Below are 13,871 nucleotides of genomic sequence, written 5' to 3' on the forward strand. Positions count from 1 at the left end.
CAGTGCTGGACATGCATGGAGCCCACAGTGTCCCGTGGCAGCTGCGCCCCCGCAGCCTGAGTGAAAAACAAATGCCTGCCTTCTGTGGACGGAACCCAGGCTGAGCAACTGTCAGTCCTTCCAAATGCTTCTCAGCCTCCAAACCCTTTGTGAAGGCACAGGCTTTGAGGCATCTAAGTTGGTTCCGCTCTCTTATTTAGAAAACAGGCAAAGGCTGCTGGGGGTGGGGGCAGGGAGGTCCCTGTCACCATCCTAGGGTGTGTCTCTTTTGATGTGGAGCCTGGGGTGGAGCTTCCAGCTGGACCTCCTGTTACAGAGCAAGTGAACAGAAGAAAGAAGGAGGGAGGGAGGAAGGGGGAGGGAGGGAAGAAAGGGGGAGGAAGGAGGGAGAGAGGAGGGAGGGAAGACCGAGCGAGGAGGGAGGGAGGAAAGAGGGAGGAGGTAAGAAGGAGGGAGGGAAGAGGAAGGAAGAAGGGAGGAAAGAGGGAGGAAGTAGGAAGGAGAGAGGGAAGATGGAGGAAGGAGGGAGGGAGAGAAGAGGGAGGAGGTAGGAAGGAGGAAGGGAAGAGGTAGGAAGGAAGGAGGGAGGAGGGAGAAAAGAAGGAGGAGTTAGGAAGGAGGGAGGGAACAGGGAGGAAGGCAGGAGGAAAGAGGGAGGAAGTAGGAAGGAGTGAGGGAAGAGGTAGGAAAGATGGAGGAAGGAGGGAGGGAAGAGGGAGAAAGGAGGGAGGAAAGAGGAGGTAGGAAGGAGGGAGGGAAGAGGGAGGGAAGAGGGAAGAAGGAGGAAGGGAGAAAAAAGGGAGGAAGGAGGGAGGGAGGAAAAAAGGGAGGAAGGAGGGAGGGATGAAGGAGGGAGAGGAGGAAAAAGGAAGGAAGGGAGGAGGAAGGGAGGGAGGGACAGGCCTTCAGCACGCCAGCATGTGCTAAGATACATTCTTGGATAAACCAGGGACCTCAGGTGGGCATGAGAAGGGGAGACACTCAACTTGGCCACTCCCCCAACTAGAGCAAGACCTGGATCCACCAGGTGCATCAGAAGGAAGCAGGGCCTAGGACCCACTCCCAAACCTCTCTGCCACCTCCACAAGAAGCTACTCCCTTCAGATAAAACCATTCCCCAAAATGTGGCCAATCTGCAGGGCAGGGGTTCCACCAGAGAGAATTGCTGGGGGGTTTCAGCACTAAACACTAACACCCATGGAACGTAAATTGACTTTGTCCCTCCACAAACTGGTCATTTCTCATCACAAAACCATGAGCAGCATGACCTTTACATGTGGATCAACAGCGCTCGGTCCTTTGACAGCCAGTTCCTTTGACTTGGCCACTTGGTAGTGACCATTCTACCTAAGGATGTGTGACCCAGCGGTGGTACAAGGTGGCTGGACCTCAGTTCGGATGGTGACAACTTCAGCCAAAGCACATTCGTTCTGGCTGTCTGTCCTCTGCTTCTGTAACTTTTATTTCCTCAGTGTGAACAGCACTGCACTTGAGGGACTGGAAGGGGGTGCTTCCATAACTGTCATTGCTATGGCGCACGTTTACTTTTGCTCTTCAATTTAAAATTCAGGTCTTCTACATATCTTTGCAACTAGGGAAGAGAAAGCAGGTCTTTTAATTCCAGAACCGCAGTGCACACATCATGCTCCAATGTGGGCTGTGCAGGAGCTCAGCGCCTGGAGGGTTTCAGGTTGCAGGACATCTCCCTTGGGGGCTGTGTCTGATGCCCTGCAGCCAGCCCTGCCGATGGAGCCTGGCTGCTGCCTGCGTTCCCAATAATGAGCCCTTGTGCCCTGGGTTGTTAAGGCTCTGTCTGCTGTGAGCTGAAACGCTTTCTCTGAAGAGCCCTCACGGTGCAGAAATAGTGTCTTTGGGTCCTGCTGAGCCCCCACCCCCAGCCCACCGCTGGCACAAGGTGCAGGCACCAGGCACTACTTGGGGCTTCCCCAACCACCTGCATTTTCTAACCACCTGCACTTATTTTCCAACGAAAGGCCAATAAAGAAAGTCACAAACTTTACTTGCAACCTGTTGGGCAAAAGGGCAGGGAAGGAAAAGCCCAACCACAAGAAATAACAATCTTGACAAACTTTTTTGCACCTACACACAAAGCCTTGCCTTCAGCTCAGAGACTCTTGGACTCAGGTCAAGTTGCCCTGCCCTCATGCACAGCAAAAAACTTTGTCAAATAGCCGGGAGCTTTCATCCAGCAGCTGTCAGGATGGAAACATGTCTTCCCATTTGCACCCTGTCAAAGGAATGAGCAAGCTGTTTCGCGGCCACAGTTATCCATTTTCTAAAACAAAAGGTTCACGTCAGGTAATCACCTTCATTAGACCATGTTGTGTGTTTTGTGTATGTAAATGACGTCTCTGCCTTGTGGGAGTGGGCACCCCAGGAACTCTGGCTTCTATGACACGCAGATGCCGAGTGACATTGCTGAAGGCAGCCTGCTTGCTAAGGCTGCATCTGTTTGCTATTTCTGACATCAGCGATCAGGCCCCTAACACACCACATTCCCTAGGTTTCTTGTTAGAGCCAAACATATAAACCTGCGGATCGAGTTCCCCCAGCATGGAGAATGAGAATAAAGAACAAATGTGATTCTCAAGCAGACACACCAGCTTAGGCATGAGAGCTCTGGTGCGTGTGTGTGCAGAACCTGCAGAGTTGGGCCAGAACTGAGGTCAAGAGGCAGCCCCATGCCACTGCCTTCCTCCTCAACACCACCAGAGAGACTGGGACTGTGCCCCAGTTAGAGAAGTACTATATTCCCCCTATCCCCCCAGAGCCCAGCCCAGGCCCCCAGGGAGACCACAACACACAAGAGAGACAGGGGCTCTACCTCGGGGAGCTTACCAGTGAGCAGGAAGGCAACTATTCCACAAGTGGGTACTCAGATGTGTGAGTCCTCATGAGCTCAGGAAGCCCAGCATGGGTGTTCCCACAGGGGTCAGGGAATGCTGCTGGCAGGTGCCCAGGCAGCTGTAGTGACTCCGCCTTCCTCTCCGCACCCCTTTGTGTAGCCATGGAGATAGCACTAAGGCTGGTGATTATGGCGGGGACACAGCCATGACCCTAATGAGCGATGGCTCTTTGAGTTAGTGCTAAGGAAAGGCAATTAGAGGAAATTGTATCCTAAGATGTGGGCCTGTGTGGGATCGCTGCCGCATGAAACAGACTGGGTTCGTCACAACTTCATTCATTCATTCATTCATTTATTCATTCATTGTCCTAAGAGGCTTCCATTTTGCATCCCTTTACCTCTGCTCCCTCCAGAATTGTCCACAGTGAGCTCTCAAGCTCAGTTCCAAGACAAAAAGTTGGGGAGGAAAAAAACAAAAACTAGCTTTTAGGATCCCAAAGCGAGGGGAGTGAGAAGGAAGTCAGGCAGCGGCGGGCATCCCTTCCCCACGTGGTACAGACTTCCAGAGCTCAGAGACCATGGAAGATGCAGGTTCTCGTCATGAGTCATCTGAGTGTGAGCCTTTCTGGTCCACTGAAGAGGTGTTGGTATGTTTCAGCTGGTGTGTTTGAGCGAACAACATGCCGACTCCCATACTCACGTATAAAACCTAGGAATGTCACTGACCTTAGGTGGAAACGGGACCCGGTAGAAATCTGGCTTTGTGGAGATGGCCATGAGAGTGAGCTAGGACATTCTGCCAGGGTAGTCCTGACCACAGGGGGCCCGCCAGTGGCTTGGGGTCGACCCTCCTCAGCATCACGTGGGCTCCCGGGGCTCAGTGCCTTGGTAGCTTCCCACCCCATCTGCCAAATGAGCCATTTTACTCTGGTGGTGCCTCCATGGTGGCCTCCAAAACCTCCGTGTTTCTATCTCCTCATGACCCCAAGAATCATGAATTTGATTACACCAAAACCTGGTTATGTCATTGAGCACTAAGGAATATAGCTGTTACTTTTATATCAAATGATTTTATTGATGGATGAATTTTACTAACGCCAGCCATGTCCAGGGTGGGGACGGTCGGGAAGTGAATGACTCATGGCCATGGCAGGCAAGGCAGCTGAGGAGGAAGGTCTCAGGCGTCCTCCAGTGGGTTTCATGATCTTATGCCGGAGTTTCTCTCGGGGAAATGAGAGCTGTCATTGCCTTCTGCACACCTCCAGTGGGTAGCAGAGATTCAACAGATAGGTAGGAATATGCTTTAGAAAATTACGAGTTATTCAAATAAATGAGCACACCGTTCTTGGGTAGAAAGAGCGGCACTGGAGGAGTCATATCTAGCCCATCCCTCAATACTGGTGCTGGAGATCCCAGACCCCACACTGGTGGAACTCAGTTGGGCTACTCCCAGTTTTCTCTTATTCCCTCAGGGCCAAGTAGAAAAGAAGTCTATCTTCCCTGCGGTGTGGGGGAACAGCAGCAGATCCCAGCCCCACATTCGTTTCTTGCAGTTAGAGAACTGCCCTGGTCACAGCAGGTGTGAGCACAGTTTCCCCCTCAGCCTTCTCTGCATCGACAATGCCTTTTTCTGAATCAGCAGCCATAGATGAGCCCTCCATTCACTGCTTGTTCCAACTTGCTTACCATGACTTCCTTTTCCTTCTCCAACTCTGCAGACCAACAAAGCCGTAGCCAAGGGGGACTTGCACCAGGCCAGCACCAGCTCCCGGCGGGCCCTGTTCCTGGCAGTGCTGTCCATCACCATTGGGACTGGCGTCTATGTGGGCGTGGCCGTGGCCCTCATCGCCTACCTCTCCAAGAACAACCACCTGTGAGCTTCCTGCGAACGGAGGGGGAGCGCCCGGGGCCAGGTCTGTGTGGACGTGGAGGAAGCAGACATACCGCATGATGCTGTACAGTACAAATGATCGCCAAAAGACGCCACGAAGCCCTGGGATTTCCTACCCATGAATTTCTTTTGTTTTTATCCTTTAATTTCATGTTCACAGCACTGTGTAGAGCACCAGACAGACGGGCACTGCTAATCCTTCCAAAGGAAAGCTCCAAAGATCCCAGCCCGCAAGGCTGTCTCTGGATGGATTCTGGTGGATGAATGGCAGCGCGGCTCTCTGCAGCCTGCCAGTGCCCAGAGTGCCACCGCATGAGCAATATACAAACAGTCCAAAAAAGCGTTTATTTTTTATGGAACATGGTGCAATAGGCAGAGGACAAGGGACACATCACTCTTCTGTCTGTGGCCCTGCTGGAGTCCTTTGTGCCCCTCCTGAGTCCACACGCCTTCCCTGCAAGATGAGAATGGGGCTGGGAAGAAAGAGGTGACACCATGGCTGGCAGGAGCCCCGCCGCACTGCTCTGCAGACCCATTGGCCTGACCCTGGAAGCAGAGCCAGCCCGGGACCTGCCCCTGTTCCTTTCCCTTCACACCACCCCAGCCTCAAGATGTCGAGCCACTCCAGAACGTGTCTCACTCCACAGCTACCCCGCAGCAATACGCACTCTTGGGACCTCACTGATCTAGGATGGGGAGGCAGGCCACCGCCCCTCCCAAGACTCCTCAAGAAAGAGCCCCACGGTTGCTCCAGAAACTCAAGGCACTGCAGCCGTGGGCACTGCCTCAGCGTAAAGACACAGGGGCGCCTCCCAATCACCGCGCTGGCGGATGCTCACCCCGTCATAAGCAGAAACTAGTGATCCTGGAAACGAGATGGGCCTTACTCTGTCGACTAAATGAATAGCTATTTTCTTGTCATTTTTTAAAGTGCAACTCTTGCTTCATGCTGCTTAAGTTACCAGACGAATGCTGAGAAATAAGTAATCACAGACATTTTAATACCATTTCATTGCTGTTTTACGAGTGTTCATTACTTAACAAAAAATTATCTTTTAGCTTTTTCGCTTAAGACTTTTCTTTCTGATGAATAGCTGTCGTTGGGTTTCATTTATACTTTCCCCTGTGGTTTAAGGAACTGCAGAGCCACCCAGGCCCCCACCTATGAAATAGTAGGGGGGTCTCCAGGAGAACTGAAGTCCCTGCCGGTTCAGTTTCCACTGATAAATATCGTCCTAATCCCCTCAGTGGACGCAGAGACCCCCCTCTCCAGGACAGTGGCTCCGCCTGCAGCACTTGGCAAATTCCTGAGGCCTGGGTCAGCCCTAGGCTGACTTGATTGGTCAAGATGTGGCCTAGTAACTGCAACATGAAGCCAAGGTTGAGAACCACTGCCCTGGAATAAGGACTATGGGTTTGATCCTTCTTCCTGACACTGTCCTCCTTGACCTTGAACACTTAATATTCTGAAAATTATTAGCACTGTCTTCCCAGGTCAAATTTGAGATCCATCTAGCATTTGTCTCTACTGGATGGTTCACAGGGACTATAGGATTTTAACCCTAAGAAGTAGATAGGGAAGCCAGCCAACATCCCTGTAGGAGTTAGAGTCACCAGCCATGGAGGGCATAGGTTTAGGTTCAAACCAACCTGGATTTGAATCCAGCTGTGCAACTTTCTAGCTCTGTGATCTTGGGTAAAGGTTGACACCTCGGTCAGGCACAGTGGCTCACACCTGTAATCCCAGCACTTTGGGAGGCCAAGGTGGGTGAATCACGAGGTGATTCAATCAGGAGTTCAAGACCAGCCTGACCAGCATGGTGAAACCCCTGTTTCTACTAAATATACAAAAAATTAGCAGGGCATGGTGGTGCGTGCCTGTAATCCCAGCTACTTGGGAGGCTGAGGCAGGAGAATCGCTTGAACCTGGGAGGCGGAGGTTACAGTGAGCCGAGATTGCACCACTGCACTCCAGCCTGGGCCCGACAGAGCAAGACTTCATTTAAAAAAAAAAAAAAAAAGTCTACACCTCTCTGAGCTTCGTCTCTAGGTCTCTAGGAGAGGATAATCAATAAGGCCCATTTTGTGGGGTTGCTGGGGAAGGCGCTAGTCACAGACCATGGCTCCTGGCAGGAGCAAGTGGTCATAGTTACTATCATGTCCTTGATGGGCTATCCCATGGCTGGTCTGTGTCCCTCCATCTCTCAGGGTTCATTTATCACAAGCCATTGTGTCAAATGGTCACCATGCCATCTGCAGCTGCCACAGACAGACCACACAGCTAACCAGGAACCAGGCCCCCTGACACCAGGACCAGCCCCTCCAGAGCTGTACTTGTCCTGAAATGACCCATGTTAAGTTCAAAGGCTCCCCAAAGGCGCATACCTTTGGATGTGGTAAAGAAGTAGAACCTTTCTGTACATCCACACCCATCATTTCTGTCTATACTGTAACAGTCACCTTAAGCCAGGCCCTTAGTGCCAGGTACTTTACCTCTGCTAGACCAACTGCCCATCTTATTCCAGCCTCTGTATTTCCAGATGGAAAAGCCTCAGTTCCCAAGGGTTTGGCCCTATCTAAGTTGTCAAGCTCTGCCGAGTCTTTCTCAAGGGCTTTACCTATGGGTGTAAATGGTCATAGTGGGCACAGGGGACAGGGCCAGCTGAAGGCAGCCATGGGGCCCAGCAGCTCACCTGGCAGCTAGGCATAGTGTGTGACAGCCCTGCGACTGCCTTGGCCTTGGTGGCAGGGAAAGTGACTGAAGGTCATCGTCGGTGGCTGTGTTAGTGACTGCTGTCAGCTGAGCCATCTTCCGAGTGTGTCGGAGCGACCTGCACCTCCCTAAACCTGCATCATTGTTGTTAGGCCCATGTGGCATCCACTAAGCACAGCTATGCCAGGCACACATGACCTCGCCTCATCCTCCCAATAGTCCCAGCAGGGAGGTGTCCCCACCTCCTCCCCAGGTGTCCCTGCCTTCCCAGGCATCCCCCCACCTCCCAAGGCATCCCTATATCCCAGGTACTCCCACCTCTCCAGGTAGCCACACCTCCCCAGGCATCCCCACCTCCCCAGGTAACCCTGCCTCCCCAGGCATCCCCTGCCTCCCAGGTACCCCCACCTCCCGAGGCATCCCCACCTCCCCAGGTATCCCTGCCTCCCCAGGCGTCCCCGCCTCCCCCGGTACCCCTGCCTCCCCAAGTACCCCCACCTCCCGAGGCATCCCAACCTCCCCAGACACCCCCACTTCCCCAGGCATCCCATCTCCCCAGGTACCCCCACCTTCCTGGGCGTCCCCACCTCCCCAGGTACCTCCACCTCCCCAGGCATCCCTACCTCCCCAGCTACCCCCACCCCCTAGGTACCTCCACCTCCCCAGGCATCCCTACCTCCCCAGCTACCCCTACCCCCTAGGTACCCCCACCTCCCAAGGCATCCCCACTTCCCCAGGTACCCCCACCTCCCCAGGCGTCCCCAGCTTCAGCAAGTGTCCCAACTGACTTGACCAGGTGTCATACCCCAACTATTCCCAGGGAACTACAGTGAGTTCTGAGGAGAACATGGTAGAGGAGGACCCATCATTGGTCACCATGCCGTCCGCAGCTGCCACAGACAGACCACACAGCTAACCAGGAACCAGGCCCCCTGACACCAGGACCAGCTCCTCCAGAGCTGGAACAGGGCTTCCCTCAAACTCAGCCAGCTCTACAAGTGGCCCTGCCCTCTGCAGTAGCCTATGGATTTAAAATGACCAGTGGAGCAATCTTCCTGCTTACCAGTTGCCGCTCCCATGCCCTGGATACCAATGTCAAGTGGAGCCTGCACTGAGATCATGGCCAAAGCCGCCCTTCAGAGCCATGGCCTGAGGTCAGGATCTGACCCCTGAAGTTTATAGCATCCCTCAGAGGCTCCTAGTGGACCAGCTGAAATGCCTATCTTTATGAGGACATTTTTGTGCTTCCCTCTTCCCCTCAAAGTTTACCTGCATTAGTTGCCATCGGTGCTGACATCTGTTGGTCCAATTTGCCAATAGGCCATTAACTGTCCCTCCATAGCCTGAGCTGAGGCCGAACCCTCGGAAATCACGGCCACCCCACCTCCGATCTAGGGATGCCTCGCTGCGTCTGCTTTGTGCTGATAACACTGGGATCAATGGCATCAGGCTGTGGCTGTGCTGTCCCCACCCCCATGACCTCCTGGAAGTTCTTCCCTGCTCTTCAGAGTGAGCTTGGCTGTCCAAGGGGTGGGGGCTTCGCTCCCCTGACGCTCTTGTCTGAATAGTCTGCTCATCTTTGAAAGTAACGGTGGATGCTAGACCAAGACACAGCAGGTCTTCAGACTGTGGGCTCCCTGCCAAACAAGCATGTCCACTGAGTAATGAATTTGTCAACCGCCTGAGCCTCACAGGAAAGAGTCAAAGTTCCCTGTGGGGACAGGGCAGAAGGGGCAGGATCTGCTGACCCTGCATTTAAGGCGCAGCAGGACTCAGGACCACAGGGGCGACTTCACCTTCCCACAGGAGTGAGGGACGGGCATGGCCTGGGGCCTCAGAACAAGGTCCCCAGAACAAGGTCCCCAGAACAAGGTCCCCAGAACAAGGTCCCCAGAACAGGGTCCCGGGAAATGAGAAGGTTGACTACAGCTGCCCCATGCACGAGGGGATGGGGATGGCTGGGATGGAGTTCCAGGCAGGTATGCATAACGGGATGACCCCCCCTGGGCAGGGGAAGACCCTGAGGGCTCTAAGGATTTGCCCAAATCTACCAGGTAGAAAAGCAGCAGATGGGTGTGAATGTGGGTGACTCCACGCAGAAGCACCAGACTGGAGACATTCCCAGTGGGTGGGGCTGGGCTTAGCTTTCCAAACCCAAACAATGGGAGAGGGCCGGTTCATGCTGCAGGGAAAACTGTATTTGCTTGAGGCGAAACCAGCCTCTACTAAACCAGCCTCTACTCCAGAAGAAAGGTCAAGGGCTCATTCCTTTGGGTTTTGTTGCTGGTCCTGCTGCTGCTGTTTGGTTTGGTTTGGTTTTGAAAGCCCATGGAGTAGGACAGCTTTCTTCAGGAAAGCTTTCAAGGCCCAAAGACAACAGCATGCAGACAGGGCTGAGTCCTGGCCTTCACACTGAGGACACTGACCCCACCCGCTCCAGGATGCCCACTGTGAGCCTCTCACGCTGGCCCGAGGGCGGCCTGAAGGGCCTCTAGGCACTGTTGACAGCTGCCTCTGGTCACTTCGGTCCAGCAGAGGCCACAGACCCACCGCAGTGCCTACAGCTGCACATGCTGGAGGCTCCACAGGAGAGAATGAAGAATGCCGAGGGCTGAATCCACGAGAGCTTCACTGGGCTCCCAGGGTAGGCTCATACCCAGGGTTCCCAGGGCAGGCTGGTGTGCAGGGCTCCCAGGGTGGGGTCCCAGGGCGGGCTGGTGTGCAGGGCTCCCAAGGCAGGCTGGTTCCCAGGGCTCTTGAGGCAGGCTCTTGGGGCAGGCTCGTGTGCTCCTCACATACTCCAACACAACTGGAGCATCCGCTTCCAGGCCTTCCCATCACAGCGCTAAAGCCATTAGGAGCGACAAGGACAATGTCTTTGTCCTGATTCTGACCAAGGCCCTCTCTGACTTGCATTGCAGGCAACTCCATTGCCTAACGTGTGCCTACAGTCACCATGCTGTGTCCAAATATCACAACGAGGAGCCACAGGCACACAGTTCCCAGATTAGATCCGAATATTTGCCTTGACCTATTCTTGAGATTTCTGCCTCTGCTCCAATCCAGGACAAGTGCTGTGGCTGCCCTGGCATCAGACCTGGCTTCTCAGTGCCACTGCACCCGTCTCATCAATGCAGGGGCCAAAGTGGCGGATCTGGGCTCCAGACTGCGAGACAAGTGTCCCCTCAGCTGAGCATGTTGTCAGTCTCCTCCGTCACCCTCATGTCCTTTGCTCTAGTACAGAATGAGCCCAGGGCTGCACTTGCCCCAGACAGAGAGAATTCAGCACCCAGGCCTACACTCAGTCAGTCAAGGCTGAGTGAAAACGAGGTGCTCTGGGAGGTGCCAGATAGGTCCTGGAGGGCACATCCCCTGCACCTCCTACTACGTCTAGGCGACTGCGCTTTGCTGTTTACTGAAACCAGGTCATTCGGGGGCAAATATGAATATACATAGACAGAGATAGCAATAAGACATTTAAGAGAGAGAGAGGTGACACAAAATCACGGTATCTGAACCATCTCCTCCAGCTCTAAGCCAGCGCTCTCCATTCTCGTCGGCCTTTGCTTATGATACCTTAGGACACCTGAGTCCAACTCATGACTCAGCCAAAAAATGGACAATGATTTGCATCTGTTGTCTATATATGCCAAAGCATCCATATTTGGGTTCCAACTATTTTATTAAACCATTCAAGATTTGCAGGTGGAACAAGATGGTCTCAGTTCCCCTAACTCACCTGAGCTACTGTCTTCATTCCCTGGATAGAGTTGGCGCATTTTAAGCAGCATCTATTTTTCTACTGAATTGGCTGATGAAGTGTTCCTGCTAAGTAGAAAGAATCTGCTAAGTTGGGCTCTGACTTGCTGAGGGCTGAATTGGCGGAAGGGCCGATGAGGAGCTGGGAGACCTCTCCTGCTTAGCACAGTGAGTGAGTCTTCCATTATTCTCTCAAGACGTTCTTCAGTCATTGGCGACAAGGGATGGTCACTGTCCCGCCACAATCTTTAACGCAGAAAAGAGAGCAGGCTCACTTGCCCTTCCTTTTAGTTCACAATGGAATAATGGGAAGGAATTAAATGTAAAACTTCGTTATTACTCCAAGAGAAGAATCCAGCTGTTCAGGTGTTCTAAACCAACTCTCCATCTGGTGTGTGTGGATTCTCAAACAATAGGTGCTTTAAAAATAATACGTACCTTAAATTTGAAGAGTGCATTGCCAAAGTGCATTGTGCCAAAAAATGGACAATGATTTGCATCTGTTGTCTATATATGCCAAAGCATCCATATTTGGGTTCCAACTATTTTATTAAACCATTCAAGATTTGCAGGTGGAACAAGATGGTCTCAGTTCCCCTAACTCACCTGAGCTACTGTCTTCATTCCCTGGATAGAGGGATAGAGGGTCTGCTTCATATTCTCAGCAGTCCTGTGCCGCATCTGAAATGGAACTCTAAAGGTTGCTTTCCTCAACACCCCTGGGTGACAAACCCTGCCTTGGGTTCAGCCAAGGGGCAGTGAGGCAGGTGCCCCACAATCACGGTTGCAAGATGGCCACAGCACTCACTGAGTCTCGCCCCGCTGAGACCCCAGCACAGAGGGTGCCTGGCTTTGTTCCCCCTTGCACTGAGCATCCCCTTTGGGGAATATGTGGCACCAGGATGATTTGCACCAGGAGAGAAGCTGGAGATGTCAGGCTTCTTCCAAATGCCCTCCCCTGATGTGTGGCTTCCCCTGGAGCAGGTGCAGCATTTCAGGCATGAAAGGAACCTCCCCGCGACCCCCACCCCAAGGCCTTATCTGAGTCCAGTTCACAAGAAAGTGGTGATTGCAGTGGTTGATGTGGAGGCACAGGCTAGGAGAACATGAAGCCGGGGGCCACCTGCGCTCAGGGATAACTGAGGTCTGACAGCAAATGGAATCAGCAACCAGAGTCAGCTTTGCACCCACTCATAGGGGATACTTGTGAAGGTTTGGGGAGACATTTTTGGTTATCACAACTACCCCTCTTATGGAGTCAGGGATGCTGCTCAACATCCTGCACAGGAAACAACATCCTGCTGCAGGAAAACCCCCACAACAGAGAGCTAGTCGACTCCAAACATCAGCAATGCTAAGAAACCCTGCATTATGCCACCTGGCTTGGTTACTCACAACACGAACATTCACATTTTGAAAAGTGGCTCTGAATTAGGAACCACCCAGGTGGAGCCTGCCAAGTATGCTTGGAATCCACTCACAGACCTATGAAAGGGCTTCCCTGAACACCCCCATCATAGTTTAGCTGAAGAGAGGAAGGGGAAGCGGAGAGAGGGAACAAGGGAGCCACCCCTCCTCTGAGCCCTGCAAGAAGCCTGCGGAGTCGAACATCGCTTCAGCTGCCCTGTGCACACCTCCACCTGCCTTCACCAGCAGTGCACCGATTCCAGCCAAACGGGAGCAGTGAAATAGACAGAGCGTCCCACTGGAGGTGGCCTGGGGCTTTGTAGAGAAAGCTTTCAGGGTCGCTCAATCACTGACTCCCAGAAATCCTCTGATCCAGAAAGGGCTGTGGGTTTCATCCACAGAGGACAGAGACAGGGCCCCACAGGAGGGCCATGAGCCCAAGTCAGCCAGGTCATGGTAGGTGGGGACTCGAGTCTGCTGGGTGGTGGCCGAGCCTCCTTCCCCAGCTACTCCACTGTGGGTGAGGATCAGGGTCTAACCGGGTGGGGCACAGGCATCACCAGCAGCGTTGCCATCCTTTCCGGGACGGTGGTCTACATGAGGCTGGGGACCACGTGCTCTCCACTGTGTAAGCTGTGGACAAGAAATCAGACCCACAGGTCAGGGCTGCTCAGAGAAAAAGTATGGTTCCTTCCACTCCTTCCGCGTGAATTAGGAGAGGACTGCATTTGAAAAGAGGTTGGACAAGGCCTATCAGAGTCTGCAGGGGAGGTTTGGGCTTTAATTTAGTTATCTGCAGGTTTATTCATTCTCGGTCACTCAGCATCACTGTGGAATAAAGCCAGAGGTGCAATGCATGGGGCAGGCATTCCATGCCCCCTCGTGAATGCCAGGGAAGTTTGACAAGCACTGCTGAGCACCTACTGTGTGCAAGGGCTAGAGTGGGCCCTTGGGAAACAAAGACGAGGAAAGGGGCAGAGCTGGAGACGTGCACAGCCTCACTAGAGACAGTGCAGGGGCAGAACCAAGGCCACGGGCCAGGGGCCTAGGGAAGGGACCAAGGCCATAGACCACGCAAGTCCAACAGCATGCGTTTGTGGTGGAAGAGGCTGCTCAGGCTGGAGCAGCAACCTCGAGGGAGACTCGGTTTCCGCTCCAACTCTCCTGGGAGCTTCATTCATTCTTCCAGCTTCTTGGGACACTCTTCCAGTTCTTAGGCTTCCATCAACCCTTCG

General features: G+C 53.3%; 1 protein-coding gene across 8 annotated transcripts in view; it reads left to right on the forward strand.

The window, feature by feature from the left end:
• LOC105486740 (synapse differentiation inducing 1) overlaps positions 1-13,871 on the forward strand; it is a 248,122-nt gene that overhangs the window by 188,247 nt on the left and 46,004 nt on the right. For 6 of the 8 annotated variants that reach the window (XM_011749784.3, XM_071079749.1, XM_011749785.3 and 3 more), the window contains one exon: positions 4,585-5,764. The exons of the other annotated variants lie outside the window; for them this stretch is intronic. In XM_011749784.3, coding sequence (XP_011748086.1) covers positions 4,585-4,743 — 159 coding nt within the window. In that variant the 3' untranslated portion in view covers positions 4,744-5,764. Of the gene's footprint in view, positions 1-4,584; positions 5,765-13,871 lie in introns of those variants that run through there. 8 annotated transcript variants of the gene reach the window in all.

This window comes from Macaca nemestrina, chromosome 15, assembly GCF_043159975.1.
Source record: "Macaca nemestrina isolate mMacNem1 chromosome 15, mMacNem.hap1, whole genome shotgun sequence".
Lineage (NCBI taxonomy): Eukaryota > Metazoa > Chordata > Mammalia > Primates > Cercopithecidae > Macaca > Macaca nemestrina.